At 36.4% G+C, this 21351-nt stretch overlaps 1 protein-coding gene across 2 annotated transcripts in view; it reads left to right on the top strand.

The window, feature by feature from the left end:
* HERC2 (HECT and RLD domain containing E3 ubiquitin protein ligase 2) overlaps positions 1-21351 on the top strand; it is a 115994-nt gene that overhangs the window by 40790 nt on the left and 53853 nt on the right. For both annotated transcript variants that reach the window (XM_063340263.1, XM_063340261.1), the window contains exons 15-44: positions 130-381; positions 1309-1502; positions 2047-2247; positions 2903-3131; positions 3206-3330; positions 4654-4832; positions 5762-5946; positions 6317-6472; positions 6745-6930; positions 8054-8224; positions 8322-8425; positions 8540-8690; positions 9301-9515; positions 10374-10506; positions 10616-10743; positions 10861-11056; positions 11656-11792; positions 12319-12492; positions 12571-12707; positions 12789-12940; positions 13372-13563; positions 14381-14568; positions 15094-15286; positions 15887-16069; positions 16631-16815; positions 18483-18630; positions 18723-18919; positions 19157-19387; positions 20061-20196; positions 20765-20908. In XM_063340263.1, coding sequence (XP_063196333.1) covers positions 130-381; positions 1309-1502; positions 2047-2247; positions 2903-3131; positions 3206-3330; positions 4654-4832; positions 5762-5946; positions 6317-6472; positions 6745-6930; positions 8054-8224; positions 8322-8425; positions 8540-8690; positions 9301-9515; positions 10374-10506; positions 10616-10743; positions 10861-11056; positions 11656-11792; positions 12319-12492; positions 12571-12707; positions 12789-12940; positions 13372-13563; positions 14381-14568; positions 15094-15286; positions 15887-16069; positions 16631-16815; positions 18483-18630; positions 18723-18919; positions 19157-19387; positions 20061-20196; positions 20765-20908 — 5202 coding nt within the window. The remainder of the gene's footprint in view (positions 1-129; positions 382-1308; positions 1503-2046; positions 2248-2902; positions 3132-3205; positions 3331-4653; positions 4833-5761; positions 5947-6316; positions 6473-6744; positions 6931-8053; positions 8225-8321; positions 8426-8539; positions 8691-9300; positions 9516-10373; positions 10507-10615; positions 10744-10860; positions 11057-11655; positions 11793-12318; positions 12493-12570; positions 12708-12788; positions 12941-13371; positions 13564-14380; positions 14569-15093; positions 15287-15886; positions 16070-16630; positions 16816-18482; positions 18631-18722; positions 18920-19156; positions 19388-20060; positions 20197-20764; positions 20909-21351) is intronic.

The raw sequence follows: 21351 nt of genomic DNA, 5'->3' as shown, positions 1-21351 counted from the left end.
AAATATAAATTTGAAAATGGTAGGTATTACAGAATCTCAGATTTTTAAGAACTTGCTTGTCAAACCAGATAACTTCATTACATGAAAAAGCAACACAATATTTTTTGTTTTCTTTCTCTTAATTTAAAGGCCAGGTGTGGTCTTGGGGTGATGGAGATTATGGAAAACTGGGAAGGGGAGGCAGTGATGGCTGCAAGACTCCCAAATTGATAGAAAAACTTCAAGATCTGGACATTGTGAAAGTACGGTGCGGGAGTCAGTTTTCTATTGCTTTAACCAAAGATGGCCAGGTCTACACCTGGGGAAAAGGTGACAATCAGAGACTTGGGCATGGAACAGAAGAGCATGTTCGATATCCCAAACTGCTGGAAGGCTTGAAAGGTAATTATCAGAGCTGGAAATTTTCCGAAGTTCTTTTTGCTGTTGTTGGAACCTTTTACCAGAGACTAGTGATCTCAACATTAAGAATGATGGTACCATGTATTCTGTCATAATTTCTACTGGTTGCATTGAAAAAGGTAATAGTGCACATTGCCCATCACTTCTGCATTTATACCATTAGAATTCTGGCAGACTTAGAGTCACTGTGTTATGACTTCTTTAAATGCTGCTAGTCTTGTGTTCTCTTTGTTCTTACTGCTTTTCTTTTATTAAGTTCACAGAAATGCTTATTTAAAACATGTATTTTTGCACTGTCGTGCAAATATATATATATATATATGCTTAGATGAAGGCATGTGAATGGGATACATGTAAACAAGTAACGTCATTGAAGTTGTGTACGTGCCAGTATTTTTGACTAGCTTGTAACAGACTGAAGATTATTTCTTGAGTTTGTGAGAAACCTGAGGTTCTGTAGGAGAGGATGAGGAAGAAACCTCTTTTATTGCTCTGTCTTTCCTAAAATGGTTGTTCACATGTGATGAATTATCTAATTGAAAGTGGCTTCTGAACTAATAACTACAATATAACCTTACAGTCTTGTGTTCGTAGATGGGGAGATCTTTTAATAAATCTTTCCTGAAGAGGTACCTGATTAGAAGGGATACAAAATAGAAGATTTTTTTTGTTTTTAAACTTGTAACTTTTGTACTTCAGCTCACTTAAGAATCTTTAAATATTTCCTTGGTTTTTCTTTTGCTGTATTCTTCCCATCCACTACTGAGGCAAAGGTGAGACTCTTGACATCCGTAATGTGTTCATAGTTAAGTATGGTTGTAATTAGCACTGTTTTCCTCATCTCTGATATTTTTCTGTTAATGATTGTAATCTTTTAAATTATATTTTCAATATTTGACTTTCTATCAGGAAAAAAAGTGATAGATGTGGCAGCTGGATCTACCCATTGTTTAGCACTGACTGAAGATAGTGAAGTCCATAGCTGGGGAAGCAATGATCAGTGTCAACATTTTGATACTTTGCGGATCACCAAACCAGAGCCCGCAGCTCTCCCAGGATTAGACACAAAGCATATCGTTGGAATTGCTTGTGGGCCTGCTCAGGTAAGTTGTATTTTTGAATTGTTAATTGCTATTTGTCTTTGTGTATCACTGAGAGTAGTTCTGTACACTAACTCCAGTTCCTCTTTCTGTGCTTGCATGACTTTTCTTATTGTTTCTTGTTCTGAATAAATGAAGACTTGGAAAAAAGCAAATCTGGTGCAGTTCCTCTGCCGAAAAGGGGTGACTAGATTTCCCTCTGAGTATTCTGAGAAGGAGCTGTTTACCTGTTTTGGTGTTTGTCTGGTACAGCAGTTGAAGAATTGTGAAGCAGAATGTTTCCTGCAGCAAAGATAGTGAGGTATCTGGACTAGCATAGCGGCACTTTCAGAAGTGTGATAGTTCTTTTCTGGGATTAGTAGGGTTTTATGTATGTTTACAAGGATATAAGTGGAGAGGTTTCTTCAACAGATAATGCTGATATTATTTCTGCATCTTCTATTAGTGTTTGAAGGGAGATGTTAGCTTTACACTCCCGTATCTAATCAGTGTCATTTTATGTTTGAGAAATAACTGCTGAACTTTGTATATTGTTTCCATTTAATAGAGTTTTGCTTGGTCATCGTGTTCCGAGTGGTCAATAGGCTTGCGGGTGCCTTTTGTGGTGGATGTTTGCCCCATGACATTTGAGCAGCTAGATCTTCTATTAAGACAAGTGACAGAGGGAATGGATGGCTCCTCTGACTGGCCCCCTCCTCAGGAAAAGGAGTGTATGGCTGTGGCAACATTAAACCTTCTAAGGCTTCAGGTACCTTCAGTTTCTTATGCATTGAGCACTCGTTGGACTAAATGTTTCAGGAAATTGCTTGGATGAAAATAGTAGATTAATGTGCTTTAAAACATTTTTGTTGATTTAAAAAGTGAGATGAGTACAACATTGCTTTCTGTAGTTTGAAATCTGGCAGCTAGTGGTTGGTTTTTTCTTCTCAACAGCTTTTGGATCTCATTAAAAATGAACTACAAAAATAAAACATAAATGGATTAAGTTTTGTGTACTCACTCAACAAGCCCCTACGCTCAAAGATTTTGAGCATTTCTAAGAATTTTAGATAGCATTTTTATGAGTGAATGTCCTCTTTAGAAGGTATCTGACAGTCATTGAAGATGTGCTGCTTTTCCTAGCATACTGTAGCAGAGTAGAAACAGTTTAGGTTATTCTTTAGGTTATTATAGTTGAGAGTTATAGGGGATATAGTTAAATATAGCTCATAATCTTTGAGATTACTTTAAATTCAGTATGTATGTGGGCAAGCCAGCGTTTCCCTTTAATTTTACAAATTTACAGATGAAAGTTTCTATCTTGGACAGTGAAATTACTCAGTTGGTCCAGAATTGACTTATTCTTTTTCTTCAAGTTCACTTCTCTTCTTAATCAAAACTTGCCTCTTTTTTTTTCCTTTAAGCTTCATGCTGCCATCAGTCATCAGGTGGATCCAGAATGCCTTTGCTTAGGTTTGGGCAGTATACTGCTCAATAGTCTGAAGCAAACAGTGGTAACATTAGCAAGCAATGCCGGTGTTCTTAATACCGTGCAATCGGCCGCTCAAGCAGTGCTGCAGAGTGGATGGTCTGTGTTACTGCCAACAGCAGAAGAGCGGGCTAGGGCGCTCTCAGCGCTCCTACCCAGTGCAGGTTGGTCCTAAGATTTAAATCTGTTTGTTTTGTGCTTGCATTTCTAGTTTATTAATAGCTTCTTCCATTCTTAGTTTCAGGAAATGAAATGAATGTAAGTCCAGGCCGTAGATTTATGATTGACCTCTTGGTGGGCAGCTTGATGGCTGATGGGGGCTTAGAGTCTGCACTAAATGCTGCTATTACTGCAGAAATTCAGGTATGTTTCAGCAGCTTTGCAGTTCTGTATAAATGGAATAAGACGATTTATCAAGTGTCTTCTGAAGTTTGTGGATTGACGTTATCTTCTTTTGATATGAAACTTGTGCCAGTGTTTGTATGGAAGCATGAATCCTATTCTCCTTTGTAGTAGAGTGTTTATTTTCATTGCCTAGAGTGATGATTCTAACAATGACAACAAATTTTTTTTGTAAAGATCTGTGATAGGAGCATAATTTTGCAAAGTGCTTTGTACTTTTCTGTGGGATTCTTGAGTTCTTCACTTCTTTAATGTCACCCATATCTCTCCAGCAGCAATTTCAGCCTTATTACTTATGAATTCTTTGCAGCATCCCAAATCTCTGTAGGTTCTGTTTCAGACTGGTTCAAATGTTTAACAGATAAAGACTAAGTATACAAAGGATGAAAGAAACATTCTGTATATACTCTCTTGTCTATTAGCCTCTCAGAGATGGGGCATCCTCTGCACAGACTGCTTTAAATTGCCATGTTTGTGTATGGCTGTGAAAACAAAAATATGCTTTTCCCTTGCCTCTTCATTTGTTGAATCCTTCCAAGTATATTTTCTTCCTGGTTTCTGTCCACTGTTGATAAATGGGGAGCTTTATGATGCAGAGGAAGTGCATGTATGAAGTTTTGCTTTAATGCATGGTCTAGCATTAGCATTTTCTGTTGTATTTAAAGACATGCAGGACCTCTTTTTTCTTAAGCAAGGCTTCTAGGGCACATTTATATTATAGCATAGGTCAGAGATGCCTGAGCCAACTTCAGTTGTATGCTGAAAGTGATCTAGGTGGCAGCCTACAACACTGCACAGGTTAATTTACATTGTCTAAAACCTGGGTGAATTCGTTTCCATATGGTTCTGTGTGACTATAGCTCAGTAGCAAATCTAACCCAGGTTCTTCTCCAGTGGACTGGGTTTGTCACTTTCATAAATACAGAGTAAACATGCCTTCAGTCATGAACTGTGCAGCAGCTACTGGCATGTTTAGACATATATAGAACAGAAATAAATTGTTAACTTGGTTTGGTGGAAACTGAATTTGGAGTTTGTCTACTCTTGTTTATCTTCACAACCCTCACATCCCCCTTACTTTTTATATTATAATTATTTAAAAAAAAAAGTGTGCCCATGTGGTTGCTATGGAATATACAATACATATTTGTCTGGTAGGAATTGTTTAATTTCTGGCATAGGTAGAAGTAACTTGATCTTGTTATAAGAACACTTGTTAGTAAAGTGCTTCATAATCACAGTGGAAGTTAGTGCATTTCCTTTAACTTGATTTACTTTTTTTAGGATATTGAAGCAAAAAAAGAAGCACAGAAAGAAAAAGAAATTGATGAACAAGAAGCAAATGCATCAACGCTTCATAGGAGCAGGACTCCATTGGACAAAGACCTTATTAATACTGGAATCTATGAATCTGCAGGAAAACAAAGTTTACCATTAGTTCAGTTAATTCAGCAGTTACTAAGGTAATTGTTTCAAATTTGTCTTTTCGTTTTGTACAGAAGATCTGTTTAGATGTTTGAAGAACTAGTGAACTAAAGGATGACTAATTTTGGTTAGCAAGTAAATAGGTTCCTGCTAGCATTTTAGCTCCTCAGAAATCAAAATATTGAACATTATCCTAGCTTGTCTCTAGTTTTGCTGTTTCACGTTTGTGAGGGAGCAAAGTTCTATACTTAATTACATGATTTTAGAAAGAGTTATTGCCTTGCTTTTATGGATTGTGATACTTCTGTACTCTGAAAGTCTGTGTAACAAATATAGGACAAACGTTCAAAAGCCTGTCCTTACAAAGTATGAGAATTGGTGAAAATTTATTTAGAACTGAAGGAGTTCTAAGGAGACTGTAGGAGGGGCTATAAGTGCGCAAGAAACCTGAATTTTAAATTCTTGCCACTGAGAAAGAATTGTGAATGCGTGACAAATAGGGTGCTGAGAACAAAGCTTCTTTATATCAGCTACAGAAGTACTTAATATGTAGCATATGTAGCAGGAAGTAATTATGAGATTACTGAGAAGTTTATTGTGCCTTTTCACTTAATTGTGATGGTAACCATGTAATTTAGTCAGTACTGAGGCTCTTTTGAACTGCTTAGTGTCATGGCTTTCACTGCAGCCTTTCAGTGAAAATTATCAGATTATGTTTTTTGTAGTGAGTGATGACAAAAAATACAAATTGGATGTATTTTATAAATTCTGTTAAACAAAATACCTCCACAAAATCCATTGACTTTTGGGGCATTATGTTGCAAACAAGGGAGCATGCTGCAAAAAACTTTGCATAGGTTTCTTACATATTTGTATGAAATTCTAGCAAAAGCTTAACCCATGTTTCTGTGGACTGTCTTCACTGTCAGCTCCCTTTAAGTACTTTACATACTTTTATCTCAATTAGGAACATCGCTTCACAGACAATAGCTAAACTAAAAGATGTTGCTCGTCGTATTTCTTCCTGCATGGACCATGAACATTGTAGCAAGGAGAGATCAGCTTCTCTGGACTTGTTGCTGCGTTTTCAGCGTCTGCTTGTTAGTAAACTTTACCCAGGAGATTGTGTTGGGCAGGTCCCTAATACATACAGTAAGTTATTGTAAAACAAATAAGCCCCCCCCGCCCCGCCCCAAGGATTTCTGTAATACGTCTTCTACAGGATAGCAATTTCTTGCTTTAATTTATCTTCTTGTCTCATCAATCAGCTGGTTTGCCGAGTCTGTCTGAAAAGTGTTTGAAAGTAGTTTCTTTAAATTGTTTTCTGTAAAGGAAAATTTCTCTTTGGAAGACAACAGGATCTAGATAATAAAATTTTTATAAACTTTTAAAAAGATTTGGTTTCTTAATTCAGTGCTAATACTGAGTGGCTGCATTTCAGACGAGTTTGGCAGCTTTTGAAATCTGTTTCTTAAATATGACTATGTGATGGTTTTCTGTGCTCTTCCTCTTTTTTATACAGGTCCTGACCTCTTAGGTGTTGGTTCTTTACTGAAGAAATACACTGCTCTTCTGTGCACGCACATTGGTGATATACTTCCTGTGGCAACCAGCATTGCTTCTACTAGTCATCGGCATTTTGCAGAAGTATCTCGTGTCGTGGATGGGGATTTAACAGGTATGTTTTTCTTTGTTGTCCTCCTTTCCTCCCCTTCTACAATATTACAAAGTTATATGGTACACATTCCTGAAAGTTCTAAATCACTAAAAAAGAGTCAATTTAATCTTTTGATTGATGGAAGAGGAGGGCAAATTTGATGGGGAAGGCAAGAGCTTGTACTAAAGCAGTAATAGAAGGCAGAATGTATTGCTTGGTGATGTACCTCCATGATGCTATAAATTTAGGTCTTGAATTAAATCTGAATTGTCTTCTGTGTTTTCTCTGTTTAGGCATTCTTCTTCCGGAATTGGTGGTTTCTGTAGTGCTACTCCTCAGTAAAAATGCTGGATTAATGCAGGAAGCTGGTGCTATCCCTTTGTTGGCTGGCTTGCTAGAACATCTAGACAGATTTAACCATTTAGCCCCTGGAAAGGAAAGGGATGACAATGAGGATTTAGCATGGCCAGGAATAATGGGTATGTTCTAGTAGCATCTGGACTGTTTATATATGTTTTCATAAAGTAGCTATATAAAAATGGTGACTATTTGTGAACTGCTCTCAGGAAGGGAATTCTACTTCACAGTACAAATTTTTATTAATTCATATGGCAGTATTTATTTCTGTCAAATTCTTAAAGAAGTTATGTATAGAGGTAGGATTAAGCAGAGTACAAATGCAACTTTTTAAAGGATTAGTACACGTCATTCTGCTTTTTGAGTGTGAAAAGTTGCAGTAAAACATTAAGTAGTACATCTACACATTTTGTTACTAAATTCTATCTGTAACATAAAGGGAGAGTAGTGTGAAAACTTTGAAATAAGGAAGTCTTCTTTTCCCAGGGCACTTTATAATATGGGCTATGTCTGGGGTGAAAAGAGAAGCAGAAAATGTGCATTTCTGACTGTGAGCATTTTCCTGGTGGAGGGAGGAATAAAACAGGGTTGGCATGATCCAAAAGAACTAAGGTCCTACCACTAGACAGTAGCATGTTGGGGAGAGCAAAAACTATGTGAAAATTGAATTACTGGTCTAATAGAGCAAACTGAGACAAAGGCCCATGTGTGCAAACATTAATCTGATGTTTCTTGCTTGGATGAAATTACCTGTAGTTTGAAGTAGTTTACTGATATGTAGATGGGAAGACTTCAAACATGTATGTAACCTACCTTCTTTTATTAAAAAAATATGGATTTAAACTGAAATTAAATATGCAACCAATTCCTTTCAGGCAGGCATGTAATAAAACTCAAGTAATTTTGAGGGAGAACAGACTGACTAGAGCAGTGATTTGCCAGAACACCAGTTGTTCTGCTCCACCTCCAAACAAAGCAGCCGCGTAGTTGGGCAATGCTAGGTCTTTGACAGTATAACATTGGAGATCAGTGCATAAAAGAATACAACATACACATAGTTTAATTGCATACTATGCAGACAGGAACATATTAATAGCTATTTTGACTTTGCAGCATATCGAAAGACAAGCAGCCTTTTAAGAGAAGTGAAGAATTCGTTTAGGCAACAGTTAAAAGAATGTTCAGAAAAAACTTTGCTTTCTGTTTTTCTGTTGATAAATTGTCTGTTCTGTTTTATACCTGTAGGTTCATTTTTTACTGGGCAGAGTTGCAGAAATAATGAGGAAGTGACACTTATACGTAAAGCTGATCTAGAGAACCACAACAAAGATGGAGGATTTTGGACAGTGATTGATGGGAAAGTGTATGATATAAAGGACTTCCAAACCCAGTCTTTAACTGGCAGTAGCATACTTGGTGAGAATCAGAGTCTGAATTAAAGACACAAATTACTTCTGTAATGGCATGAGCAGCTTTTTAGATATTATTCTGACTACCTTATTCCTTCATTTAGCTCAGTTTGCAGGTGAGGACCCAGTTGTTGCTTTGGAAGCTGCTTTGCAATTTGAGGACACGCGGGAGTCAATGCATGCCTTTTGTGTTGGCCAATATATGGAGGTAAAAATCTTATATATTAATGGATACACACTTTCTAAAGTAAAATATTCCTTTGCTTTCAAAATTCTTGTTGGAACTCAGTTCTAGCTTTCAACTCCTACTTCTTTTAATTAGCCTGACCAGGAAGTGATTACGACACCAGATCTGAGTACTTTGTCATCACCTCTAATAGACACAGAAAGGAATTTGGGTCTCCTTCTTGGACTGCACGCTTCCTACCTGGCAATGAGCACACCACTTTCTCCTCTGGAAGTTGAATGTGCCAGTAAGCAGAACTTTATTTTGTCCTTAAATAAGTGATAAATAACTTGCATGTCAAAACTTGCATGAAAAAGACACAGGCCAAATAAATTAACTGGAAATCTTGTACCTCTTTAGTTTTGCTGTCTTCTGAAGAAGTTCTTTATTCTTAACATTAATTAATGCACTCATCAAGGTTGACTAATTTAGCAAGATTTAAATGAGGATTAGATAATTTTGAACAGTTAAATATCCAGAATTTTGTAATAGACAAGGTAGAATATTGTAAGAGAAAGGAAACTCTGTATCAGTTATTTCACTAGTTTGTGTTCAATTAAGAGAGCCGGAAGCATCTGGTGTTGGATTCTGTCTTGTTGGGTATCTTAATTTGGTGAATAGAGTGTATAATTCAATATTAATCATAGAAAACTAGCTAAAGCCCTCTTATCTTAAACAGGTGATGGCTGCTCTGTTGTTTAATTGTTCCTTAGTTGCAGCACCCTTTTTTTCCTGCAAATGGAAGAGCAGCTAAACCTTCTGTTTTGAGCTGTGTATGCATTTTATTTGAGGGAATTGTTGCGTCTTGATAGCTTAATCTTTAATCAGAATATACATTTGTGTTTTCTTTCTTTTAGAATGGTTGAAGTCATCTATCTTTTCTGGAGGCTTGCAAACTAGTCAGATTCATTACAGTTATAATGAGGAAAAAGATGAAGACCATTGCAGTTCACCTGGTAACACTACCCCAAATAAATCAAAACTATATACATATCGATTAACTTTGAGTGACCATTCACAACCTTTTCTCCAAGCTATTGCCGATAATAATATTCAGGATCACACTGTGAAGGTAAGCTCTCAGCAGTTCTCTTCACAAAAAATGTTGCCGAAGGGAGACAGTGGTGCACTGAAACAGTTTTGTTGGTGAAAATTCTCCAAAAGTTAAAACAATTGTAAAAAGTTATTTTGGACTTACTTTTTGTGAAAGGAGTGGTTGAATACTACTAATGGAAAAAATTTGCATGTTTCACTTGATATCATAACAGTACAGTTTCTTCTTTTGAATTTTTGAGTGGGAGAACTAAAAAGTTTACATGTATTCTTACAAAAAAAAATTAATTCTGCATTACTCTTCATGTCAAGTTTTAGTAGTATTTATAGACCCTACTCACCTCCAGTTGAACTAAGATGGAGTTTTCTTTGTCAAACTGCAAATGTGTTTTGTGTGTCAGGTGCATGTATGCCTTTGTGTTAAAGTCCCTTTGTGCCTTGGGGTTCATGTTTCACCTAGTTGGAATCACGGATGTTATGAAAACCTCTAAGATTTACATTGATCGCTGTCCTCTGTAGTACTTTCAGATTTTCTAACCCTTTGAGTTCAGTTCCTTTATCAAAAAAACACCAAATAAGTCCTTGGGAGGACAGAATAATGACGAGTCAGGAGAAGACCATTAAAAATAGTGTTAGGTGACCTGGCTTTCTTAGGAAGAGATAAAAGCAGTAGAAGCTTTGTTCCTTGAGCCACATTGCTTTTCATACAAGAATAATGATACAGGGTATTCTTTGTCGTATTGGGTTATAATCGCTATGTATTAAATAGTGCATACTGTGTGGTGTATCTCACTTCCAAATGTTAGTTCAGATTGTGGAGATTATTCTGTGTTATTTGAAAACAAAGTTAAATAAAGGCTGTTGTGTGTTTTTGTAGGACTTCTTGTGTCAAATAGAGAGATACTGTAAACAGTGTCACTTAACAACACCAATCACATTCCCTCCTGAGCATCCTGTGGAAGAAGTAGGACGTTTGTTATTATGTTGTCTTCTGAAGCATGAAGATTTGGGTAGGTAGGCTTGTGGTATAGCTGTCCCAGAACACATTTTGGACCAGTTTAAACTCTGCTATGGATGATTTTGGAAATGCATATTCAGAGATTGTCTTTTCCACTTAAGGTCACGTAGCACTGTCTCTTGTTCATCCTGGTACCCTTGGAGTTGACCAGGTAAAGCACAAAACCTTACCAAAATCTGTAGTGGATGTGTGTCGTGTTGTCTACCAAGCAAAATGCTCACTGATTAAGGTAAGCCTCTTACCTGCTGAAGTTTAGATTTGTTTTGATGTGTTTTATTAAGGAGTTATGTATCGTTCATTTTGTTGTATATTAAACAGTAACCTATTCTTTCAATGGCTTTTCTAGACCCATCAAGAGCAAGGACGTTCCTACAAGGAAGTCTGTGCTCCTGTCATTGAACGTTTGAGATTCTTATTCAATGAGCTACGTCCTGCAGTTTGCAATGATCTCTCTATAATGTCTAAATTTAAACTTCTGAGTTCCTTGCCCCGATGGCGGAGGGTAGCTCAGAAAATAATTAGAGAAAAAAGGAAAAAAAGAGGTAAGGCAACGTTAATGTTGTGTTTTCTTTGAAACAATGAAAATCTCATTCCAAGGTTTGCAGCTCTATATTTGAGACTCTTGTTAGCTAAAGCATCAAAGCCTTTTGCTTTCTGCTGCGTTTTCATGAAGTTTGATGAATCAATGGTTATCCGTCAGTTCCTACAACAAAAGCAGGCAGACAAGAGAGTCAAGTTTAGGGGAGGCATGCTTCTTTCTGTTCCAGCATATTAAAAATGACCCATCAGTATCAGTCCCTCTGAATTGGTTTTACTAAAGTTTAACTAGAAGTGGCATCTTATTAAAAACCATGTTTTATTAAAGCAGTGTAGTCAAAGAACTGTTTAACTGGAAATAAATTAATGTGGTGAACAAATGCTGAGGCGCTTTTGAAGTTGGTCTTTAAAGATAAAAGCATATTGCAGATATTACTAGAGCTAATTTGATGATAGTTGGACATAGAGTTCGCCAAGAGTACATTTACGTTTTACTACAGGCAGATCTTAAGCATTCTGTATGCTTAGGTTATCATGCAAAACTAAAAATGTGACACTGTAAGATATGACAAGTTACATCAAAGAATAATGTTTTTATTTCTAGTGCCAAAAAAATCTGAATCTGCTGATGTGGAAGAATCCAAACTAGGAAACGAAGAGAGTGATTTAGAAGAAACCTGTGTGGTACCTCACAGTCCTGTACCTATAGAGAAAAGGCCCATACCAATCAAATCACCCAAGGTAGGATATCAGATTTTGAATCAACCTTGTGAATAAAAATAACACGAGGAAAAAAATAAGCTAAAGCATGATTGCTATAACAGACATTTAATATTCTGATAATGGTGTTTGGGATGTATATATGGCACGTGGTTTTAGTGAAACCTGGAATAATTCTTAAAAATAAGCTTGTGTACTGCATATTTAGAATATGTAAAGGTAATAATTTTTAGATTATTGGTAATCTTAGAAGTGCTCAAATAAAGCTTAATTTCAAAATAAAAGGTTTTGATGGGTTACTTCCTCTTTTTTGAATATTAATGCATTTGAAATTTTATGTAGCAATTGTAAACAAGATAATGAGTTACAAATAATACTAAGCTGTTCCCTGGCTTTGGAGAAGTTTTCTCTTTTTTCTTTCTCTTTTTTTTTTTTTTTTCTTTTCCTTTCCCCTCCTTGTATTTGAAATTTGGGCATGGCTTTACATGAAATAACTATTTTCAGTAGTTTAAATTTTTCTTTAACATGCTACCTTCCTGTTTTGCAGGATAAGTGGCAGCCGCTTTTGAGTACAGTTACGGGTGTCCACAAATACAAATGGCTGAAGCAAAATGTCCAAGGCTTGTATCCACAGTCTGCCCTCCTTAACACCATTGTTGAATTTGCACTTAAAGAAGAGCCAGTGGATGTAGAAAAAATGAGAAAATGTTTATTAAAACAGGTAAAATGGATGAAAATGGGCTTGCATGTATTAGAAGTTTACATAAGTATGACAATTTTTTTTTTTCCTCTTTTGCAGTTGGAAAGAGCAGAAGTTCGTTTGGAGGGAATAGATACTATTCTGAAATTGGCAGCAAAAAATTTTTTGCTCCCATCTGTGCAGTATGCTGTGTTCTGTGGATGGCAGAGGCTTATTCCAGAAGGAGCCAACATAGGGTAAAACTTCTTGTTGTTATTGTGTTCACAGTTCTTCAGTAAGAAAAAAATACTTATTTTTGTTGTTGTTTTTCTATGAAGGGAACCTCTTACCGACTGCTTGAAGGATGTTGATCTGATCCCACCGTTTAACAGAATGCTGCTGGAAGTAACTTTTGGAAAGTTGTACGCGTGGGCTATTCAGAATGTCCGGAACATCTTGCTAGATGCTAATGCAAAATTTAAAGAACTAGGTGAATCTCATTTTGTTGCTGTTGGCTTGGGAAAAAACTGTTTTAAATGAATATTGTTGCATTTTTTTTTTTTTTAAAGTTCCCAGTAATTGTGATCCTAAAATCAGTTCCCTTGGTTTGTGCTGAGAAATCCTTTGCCTTTCTGTCTATCTGTGTGTTGTTCCACTCCCCTCCCGTTCTCCCTTAACTCACTTCTTAGTGTTTAAGAGCATGTTGCTGGTATCCCAGAAACAGGTCATTAATTACTTATTAGTAACATTTTGCCGTTGAAATCTAAATTAGAAAAAGTTTCTTGGAACTTCAGTTTGTAAGTTCTTAAAGCCAAGCAGGGAATAAAAAAATATTATAATCCATCAAACAAATCTATAACCTGTTTTATTGTAGCTCCCAAATGTCATCTGACTTTGTTATTTATATTACTTTTCAATTAGGTGTGCAGCCTGTTCCTCTACAAACAATTACTAACGAGAATCCAGCAGGACCAAGTCTTGGGACTATTCCACAAGCACGTTTTCTGTTGGTCATGCTCAACATGTTGACACTGCAACACGGTGCTAATACCTTGAGCCTCCTCCTTAATTCTGGTATGCTGGCATTGACGCAAACAACGCTGCGACTGATAGGTACGAGATCTTCTGGTTTCTTGTTTGGAAGAAACCACATGTTTTATAAATCTCCTCTGTGTTTTACCTGTTAGTGTACCCAAAGTACAGAATTATTTCAGTGCTTAAAGATAGTACTTAATGCTATTCACCTTTACCGCTGATACAAAAACCACATATGAAAGCACAATTGAGATGGAAGTTTGTTTGACTATAGCCTTTATTCATTCATGATTTTTCTCCTAAGCCTTTGCTTTCGCCATCCTTTGCTAGAATTTAGGAGTGATAGTGTAGTTTTGGTGGGACCATTACAAATAAATTAAAAATGGAAAATTAAAAATGAAAATACTAAAAACTTCCTACTCCCTCTTCATTCAGTTTCGTTTTTCTAGCTATTAAAACTGTTTTCAGTCTGCCTGTCTAAGCTCAAAACCTTCATAGTTTGTGGTGGTTTTTGTCATGATTCAAGTTGGCCCGCTTTTTCTTTCTTGGTTTTCTTAGATGATAGCAAATATTTGTTCTCATAACAGTACTGAACTGGAGTGCTCATAAAAAGTTTTTCTAAAAAAATTCTGTTAGTAGAACCATTTAGCCGCTTTACTCGTCATTACAATGTCTCTCTTATTTGTCACTTATTTTTGTTCAAACAAGTATTTAAGTTTCAAAACCGTTATATCCTAGTTTCCTCGTCTGACTGTTAAGTCAGCTTTCCTGTTTGTTATTGCTTTTATATTGCAAACCTTATGTGCCTTATGTGCTTTGTGTGACAAAGGCACATACAGAAACCTGTAGCTGGTTTTGATTTTTTTTTTTTTTTCTTTCGTGTTTTTTCTCTTAGGACCTAGTTCTGACAACATCGAAGAAGATATGAGTACCTCTTCCCGTGGAGCTTCTGCCACAGTCCTAGAAGAATCAAGAAAGGAAACTACACCTGTTCAACTCCCTGTTTCTGGACCAGAGCTGGCAGCCATGATGAAAATTGGTACCAGAGTGGTGAGAGGGGTAGACTGGAAATGGGGTGATCAGGTACAATTTCTTTCATACAGGTTTGGGTGTGTTAAAATCTAAAGTCTGTATTCAGTGGACTGTCTGTGAATTTTATGTTCAAACTTTAAAGGTAATTTTAAACTTCAAAGACTTGGAGAATTAACTTGGAGATAATTATAAGGATATAAAATTTGTTAATAATTTGTTAAACTTCTTTTTTGGAGATTAAAATTATTTTTTGGTGAGAATGTTTTAATTCATGATTTAACAGGAAATAAATGTTTGCTACAATGTTGTACGCTTCCAAATAGGTGCGTATGGGGCTTACGTAGTACATAGTAAAATAGATGTAAACACGAGTGTCGCTGCAGAAATGAACAGCGGTGATTTCTTTTGAAGATTGTGAAATGCTTTCCAACTTTATGCTGGATTTTGAAACATTATTGAATGTTTATTGCCTAACTATTAAGTTAGCAGCAAAAAAGAGCAATTGCATTATTATTTTATGAACTTTGGATACAAATTATTGTTCATTGTGGAACTTGAGCCTCTCTCTTCTGTCAGGATGGACCCCCTCCAGGTTTGGGTCGTGTGATTGGAGAATTGGGAGAAGATGGCTGGATCAGAGTGCAGTGGGACACGGGAAGTACAAATTCTTACAGAATGGGGAAGGAAGGAAAATATGATCTCAAACTAGCTGAGCCGCCGCCAGCAACGCAGCCCACAACAGAGGATTCAGACACAGAGGATGATTCCGGTAAAAAGCAATTTTTTTTTAATAAAAGGGTTTTAGTTGGATTCCAAAATTGATAGTTCATAATAGGAAAAAGCTTCTTTCACAGGAGAAAATGCTTCATCAAAGAAGATTAATTTAATAGGTGTACACATCTGACCAGAGTCTTTCTTAAGATATCTTTACCTTGAGAAAGGAGGTTAGAAAGGGTGGTATCACATTTGTGGCATATTCATGGGCCAAAGAAAACAGTATTATCCAACCAAAATAGTTTCAGTTACAGATACCAGGAGGTATACGTTTTAACATATGTTAATGCCATTCTAAAATGTGTTTTTTATATGACTTAATTATACATCTAGTCAAACTGCTTCCCTTTTCTTGGCACTGCATTTGGAATTTCTTTCAAGTTGTGTACTGCTAGAGAATAACTTGAAAATGTCTTCACAAAATATCTGGTTTATATTTTGCTCTTGCAGTTGGAAGTAAGGAATCTTCTTCATGTCAAATCATCTTAAAGAAAATATTTACAACAAATTTCTCATCTTTTTTGTTTCAGAACTCTTTGTGAAATAGATTAACTCAATATTATTGTATTCCTTTGCCTTTTGTGTCTCCCTTCAGAAGGAGAACAAGTTGAAAGGAATCTGCACCCGACTTCCATGATGCTTACAAGTACCGTGAACCTGTTGCAGACGCTGTGTCTCTCTGCCGGCGTCCATGCTGAAGTCATGCAAAGTGACGCTACTAGGACTTTGTGTGGTCTACTCCGTATGCTTGTGGAGAGTGGAACAATAGATAAATCAGGTATATTATTTAGAAACAGTCTGACTCAGCTATGTGCTTCTGTTTTGTGCTTTGTTGTCTTGTAACTTTGTAAATCTTTTGTTACTAGTTTTTAATTTTTAAGGCCAAAGGCTATAAAATGCATTTTCAGAGCTTTTAAAATCTTAATTGTTAGCAAAAGCAACATAAGTGATCTTGAGCATTCTTAGAATATTTAGCAGTAAAAGCAGGAGAAATGCATGAGATGTGGATGCTTATGATTGGCTTAGACAATGAATTTCTTACCAGTCTTTTTGAGGAGAACAGTATGACTGGATGTCCTTTGCATTTCCATAGCTTCTTTGTAATTTCAGAAGTAATGCTAACGACTTTGAAATGAAGAAATAGTATAAGTTTGAGAATTGTTTTAAAGGCATATTTAATAAAATTAGTTACAGGCTCTAAATTAAAGTTAATAGTTTATGTAAAGGTACTAGTAGCTCAGTGTTACTATTTGTCCAAAGAAGCCCCATGTAGTATATAGACAATTATGTAGCTGGCGGAAAAGTCAACTGTTATATGTATATATCTTTTTGTTTTTAGCTTCCTTGCCAAATAAATTAGTTTATAAAGAACAGCATAGGAGTTGGTGCACGTTGGGATTCATTCGAAGTATAGCACTCATGCCTCAGATGTGCAGCACTCTTAGTACATCTCAGTGGATAACTTTGCTAATGAAAATTGTTGAGGGGCATGAATCTTTCACTGCTGCTTCACTACAGAGACAGGTAATGTGTGTATTTCCAAATTACTTTGATAGGCAATTAATTTAGTAGACTTTAGCTGTCTTTAAAAAAAAAGAAAAGGTGTATTTTAAAAAAACAGATGGGAAATGTCCTTAAATCAGTTTTTAATTAATTGGAAAAAAGATAACGTGTCGTCTTATACTTAGGATTCATTGTTTTAAATACATGTATGTAAGTTTTTGAACCGTCAGGGCACTAGAGACTCTCTTGTTCTATTGAAAGTCTGAAAATTTTGCACAGGTAAGAGGACAAAACAGCGTTCCAAAAATGTGTTCCGGAAACTCCTATATAATGTTTCCTAGAAGTTGAACAAAGAAAAGAATACCAAAAAGTTGGTTAGGAAAAATGTGCCATTTCATGTTAAAGTTATCAAATTTTGTATTATCTACTGTCCCTCCTTTTGTAGTAAACTGTTACTATTGTTTTAATTAGTCTCTCTTAAGAAGCTGCACCTTTGCATCTTATTTTGGTATTGTATGTCTCTTGTCCCCTTCTGCCTTTTCTTTTTTTCTTCTTTTTTTTTTTCTTATTTTTTGTGGTTGGGGTTTTTTTTTTTGATTGTTTGTTTTTACCTTTTCTTAGCATATTATAGTGCCTTTTTCATGAGATTGAAAAGCAACCTTATTATGCAATAACTCTTCCAAGTTCTAAGGCTCAGGGATCAAAAGATCTTCTTAATCTTTTCCTTGATAAGGCATCATCATTTTTTTAACTAAAGCCTTGTATCATAAAGGCCTTGGCATTTTTGTGTGATCTTCCAGCAAATTCTTGCCAATATCTTTAATATGATGAGACTTCTGTCGTCAACCAGGACTTAGTGCATTAGTCATCTGTGCTGTTCGGGGAATACTCAAGAGAAATGAGCATTTCTCATGTACCAGCATCTAACTTAATAAGGGAAAGACCTGGAAGTTTTAGAAATACGCATTATTGACAGAGGTTTACAAGAGAGAGATATATCTTCACTGTACTTCGTCACTTGTATTGTACTGGTCTTCTGAGTAGAAGATGAGGAAGCTCAAAACCTGAAATACTCCTGTGCACTGCGCCTTCCCCGTGTTCCTCGCCAGTCCTGCACTGAGTGTCTAGGTTTAGAGATGCTGTTACTTCTGTACTGTCGGGGGCCCTAGTTTCACAGTAACGGGTCACTGTGGTTGCTTTTTGCCTTCTTGTATCATTCAGCTTTGTATCTCATGATTCTTAATTATCATACCTTCATTGCAGAACACTTGGAAACTTCCGTTCTGAAATACATCTTAGTACTAAGTTCTGAGTATGGAATCTGAACAAACCTTCTCATTCTGTATTCCTATTTTTCCTATGTGTTTTAGTCATTTACATTGTTTCCCAGTGTGTGTTTGTCTCATGTCCTGAGTACTGAAGAGGTTGGATTCACTAATATAATGTGCAAATAAAATTGTTACTGACTTTGAACTGGCACAACTTCTTTTAAAATATTCCTTAGCAAACCGAACAGAAGATCGGTAGCTCTGTCATTTCCACATCCGGAAAGAAATCAGCATTATGGAAAGAACCACAAAGGAAGGCTAACGTTTAAAATGTCTTTCTTCTGTACTTAGTGTGTTTGAGAATTTCTTTAATATTTGGTGACTTAGAATGGAATAACACGAATTTTCTTCTCCTTTTAGATCCTTGCTGTACATTTATTGAAAGCAGTACTTCCATCCTGGGATAAAAATGAAAGGTCAAGAGACATGAAATTTCTCGTGGAAAAACTGTTTGGATTTTTAGGCAGCCTGCTTAGTACTTGTTCTTCAGATATCCCGCTACTCAGAGGTAGAGGAATCTTCCCTCAGTGGCTTATTTCTATGTATAGAAAATGTGTGTGTCAGATTGATAACTGTTGTGCAATTGCTTTGTCTTTTCAGAATCTACTCTGAGAAGGAGAAAGGCCAGGCCCCAAGCATCTCTAACTGCCACTCACAGTAGTACTTTAGCAGAAGAGATAGTGGCACTGCTGAGGACGCTCCATTCGCTCAGCCAGTGGAATGGACTCATAAACAAGTACATCAACTCTCAGCTAACCTCCATCACCCACATCTTTGCAGGAAAACAGTCAGAAGGGGTAGTTTCCACGTTTTAAAATAAGCTCATTTTTATAGCAATATTTATTTTGAAATTATAAATATTAAATGTTTGTAAACAATATTAAGCTTAATTTTGAAACCATTTTTCTATTTTTATATATATGTATTTATGTTTTGTAATTTTTAAATTGAAGTACGTGTGATTAACTTTGTATTTTAAAGCAGATAGAAGTGTGTATTTTCTCCCTACAGTTAATTTTACTGTTCTTTGTTAGGCTCTCTTGGATGACTACTTCCCTGACACTGAGAATCCAGAGGTGGGAGGCCTAATGGCAGTGTTAGCGGTGATTGGTGGCATAGACAGTCGCTTGAGACTGGGCGGACAAGTAGTTCACGACGAATTTGGAGAAGGCACAGTCACACGCATCACCCCAAAAGGGAAAATCACTGTGCAGTTCTATGACATGCGAACATGCAGAGTGTGCCCGCTGAATCAACTAAAACCAGTAAGTTCCTTTTATTGAGGCTTTAATACAGGGAAGGGTATGATTAAAGACTCTGATATGGTGCCAAGAAAATATTTGTTCTTCATTGGGTAAATATGTTGACGTTCAACACATACAATGCTCTGAATGCACATGCAAGATGATACTCATACGAACCTCTCTGTGGCCTTTAATGCCTCTCCTCATTTGTTGAGGAAGTGAAAGGGGGAAGGGATTTGAGCGTTAACTTCAGGTAAAATGCAAAGTCATGACAATGTGATTTATAGATCTTACATGAGAGGAGCTTATTTATTTGTCTTAACTTGATTTGCTAACTAATGTAGAAAGTTCTGGCTGTTTTCATTTGAATCTTCATCTCAAGTTGGTTAATATAGCTTCAGTGAAAGCAGTATGGTCTGCTTCAGGGACTGCAGTTCTTCCTTGCTCTGACTCTGTCTTGTCTTTTCACCAAGTAGACCTGCAATTGCGTGGTACAAATACAGGCTTAGGAGCTGTGTAGGGAACAGAAATACTTTTCAGTTGTTTCTGGTCAAGAGCAGTAAGACAAATGATACTTTTTCTCTTCTTCAGTTAATAACTATTGAAACTTTTGAATGATTTTGTAAAATTTTGGAAAATGCTTATTTGCGGTCTTTTTTTGTTTGTTTTGTCTGGTTCTTCTCCCACTGTCTAGCTTCCAGTTGTGGCTTTTAATGTGAACAATTTGCCTTTCACCGAACCTATGCTATCCATTTGGGCTCAACTAGTAAATCTCGCTGGAAGTAAAATAGAAAAACAAAGAACGAAGTCTCCCAATCAGGGTCTTTCAGGTACAGTTGAGCTTTTTTTTTTTTTGTTTGTTTGTTTTTTTTTGCTTTTACATAGATGGCTGCACTCTGGAAACACTATTGGTAACAGCAAACATACATAAGAATCTGGGGTTTCTGGAACCTCACCTTTTTTCTTAGTCAACATTGAATAGTATGTACTTGGAGGACAAGTTTAGCTAGGAGATGAATTGCTCTGCACTGTAAGTGGAATACTGTTTGTACTTTAGGGAGAAAATGTGAATAAGGTTTGGGTCTGGACTTCTTGTATTGAATTGCTTAAAGTACTGGATGCATATAACAGCTGCACTTACTGTGCTGTATATCAGCTGTATGATTGTCCAGGATGTGTCCAGGAAGACAGTGTTTGTAATATCACGGGTCATAGAATGTGTGTAGACTTCTTTTCCAGGTGCTGTTCAAACTACCCTGTATCATCAGTATTTCACAAGCTTTCACACGGGGAGTTACTATGTAACCTGATTTTTGGACTGAGACTGTGAGAACGATAGCCTTTCTTCTCTAATACAAGAGATTTGTAGTGCTCATGGCTGCTTAATATTTCTGATAGGTCAAGTGGATTTGGATCTACTGCGGTGCCAGCAATTAAAGCTCTACATACTGAAAGCAGGCCGAGCTCTGCTTTCTCACCAGGACACACTAAGGCAGATCTTATCTCAGCCAGCTGTTCAGGAGTGTCCATTAAATCCTGCCGGTATGTTGAAATGCAACTTGAGTATTCTGCTGTTTATTTAGGTCATAGATAGAGTATGTGACTGTAACCCTTGCTAGTGCCAGTTGGAGGGTAGAAATTAGGTTTACCCTCTAAAAATAAAAAATTAAAAAGTAAAATTCAGGAATGTTTTAACCTTCTATGTTAAAAGAATTTCGACTTTTTAACTTAAATTTTGAAGACTAAGTGGATCAAGTGTATGAGCTTGAACTATTGGAGTTAGCTAAATTTGTAAGTCTTCTAGAGTTAGTAAGTTGTAAGTAATTTTAAAATAATTTCTGTGGATTTTTTGCAGTGGTTTCTTTTTCTGCTTCAAAGCTTGAAGTATGAGTTCTCAATTGCCTTTCTTTTTACTTCAAATGGTTTGCAGCTTCCAGCGAAACGTGTACAAGGATACAGTATCTTAAGCATATTCTTAAAAGGAG

Source organism: Chroicocephalus ridibundus, chromosome 1 (assembly GCF_963924245.1).
Source record: "Chroicocephalus ridibundus chromosome 1, bChrRid1.1, whole genome shotgun sequence".
NCBI classification, from domain to species: Eukaryota; Metazoa; Chordata; class Aves; order Charadriiformes; family Laridae; genus Chroicocephalus; species Chroicocephalus ridibundus.
Note: the sequence above shows the minus strand (reverse complement) of the source record. Positions and strands in the feature narration are given on the sequence as shown.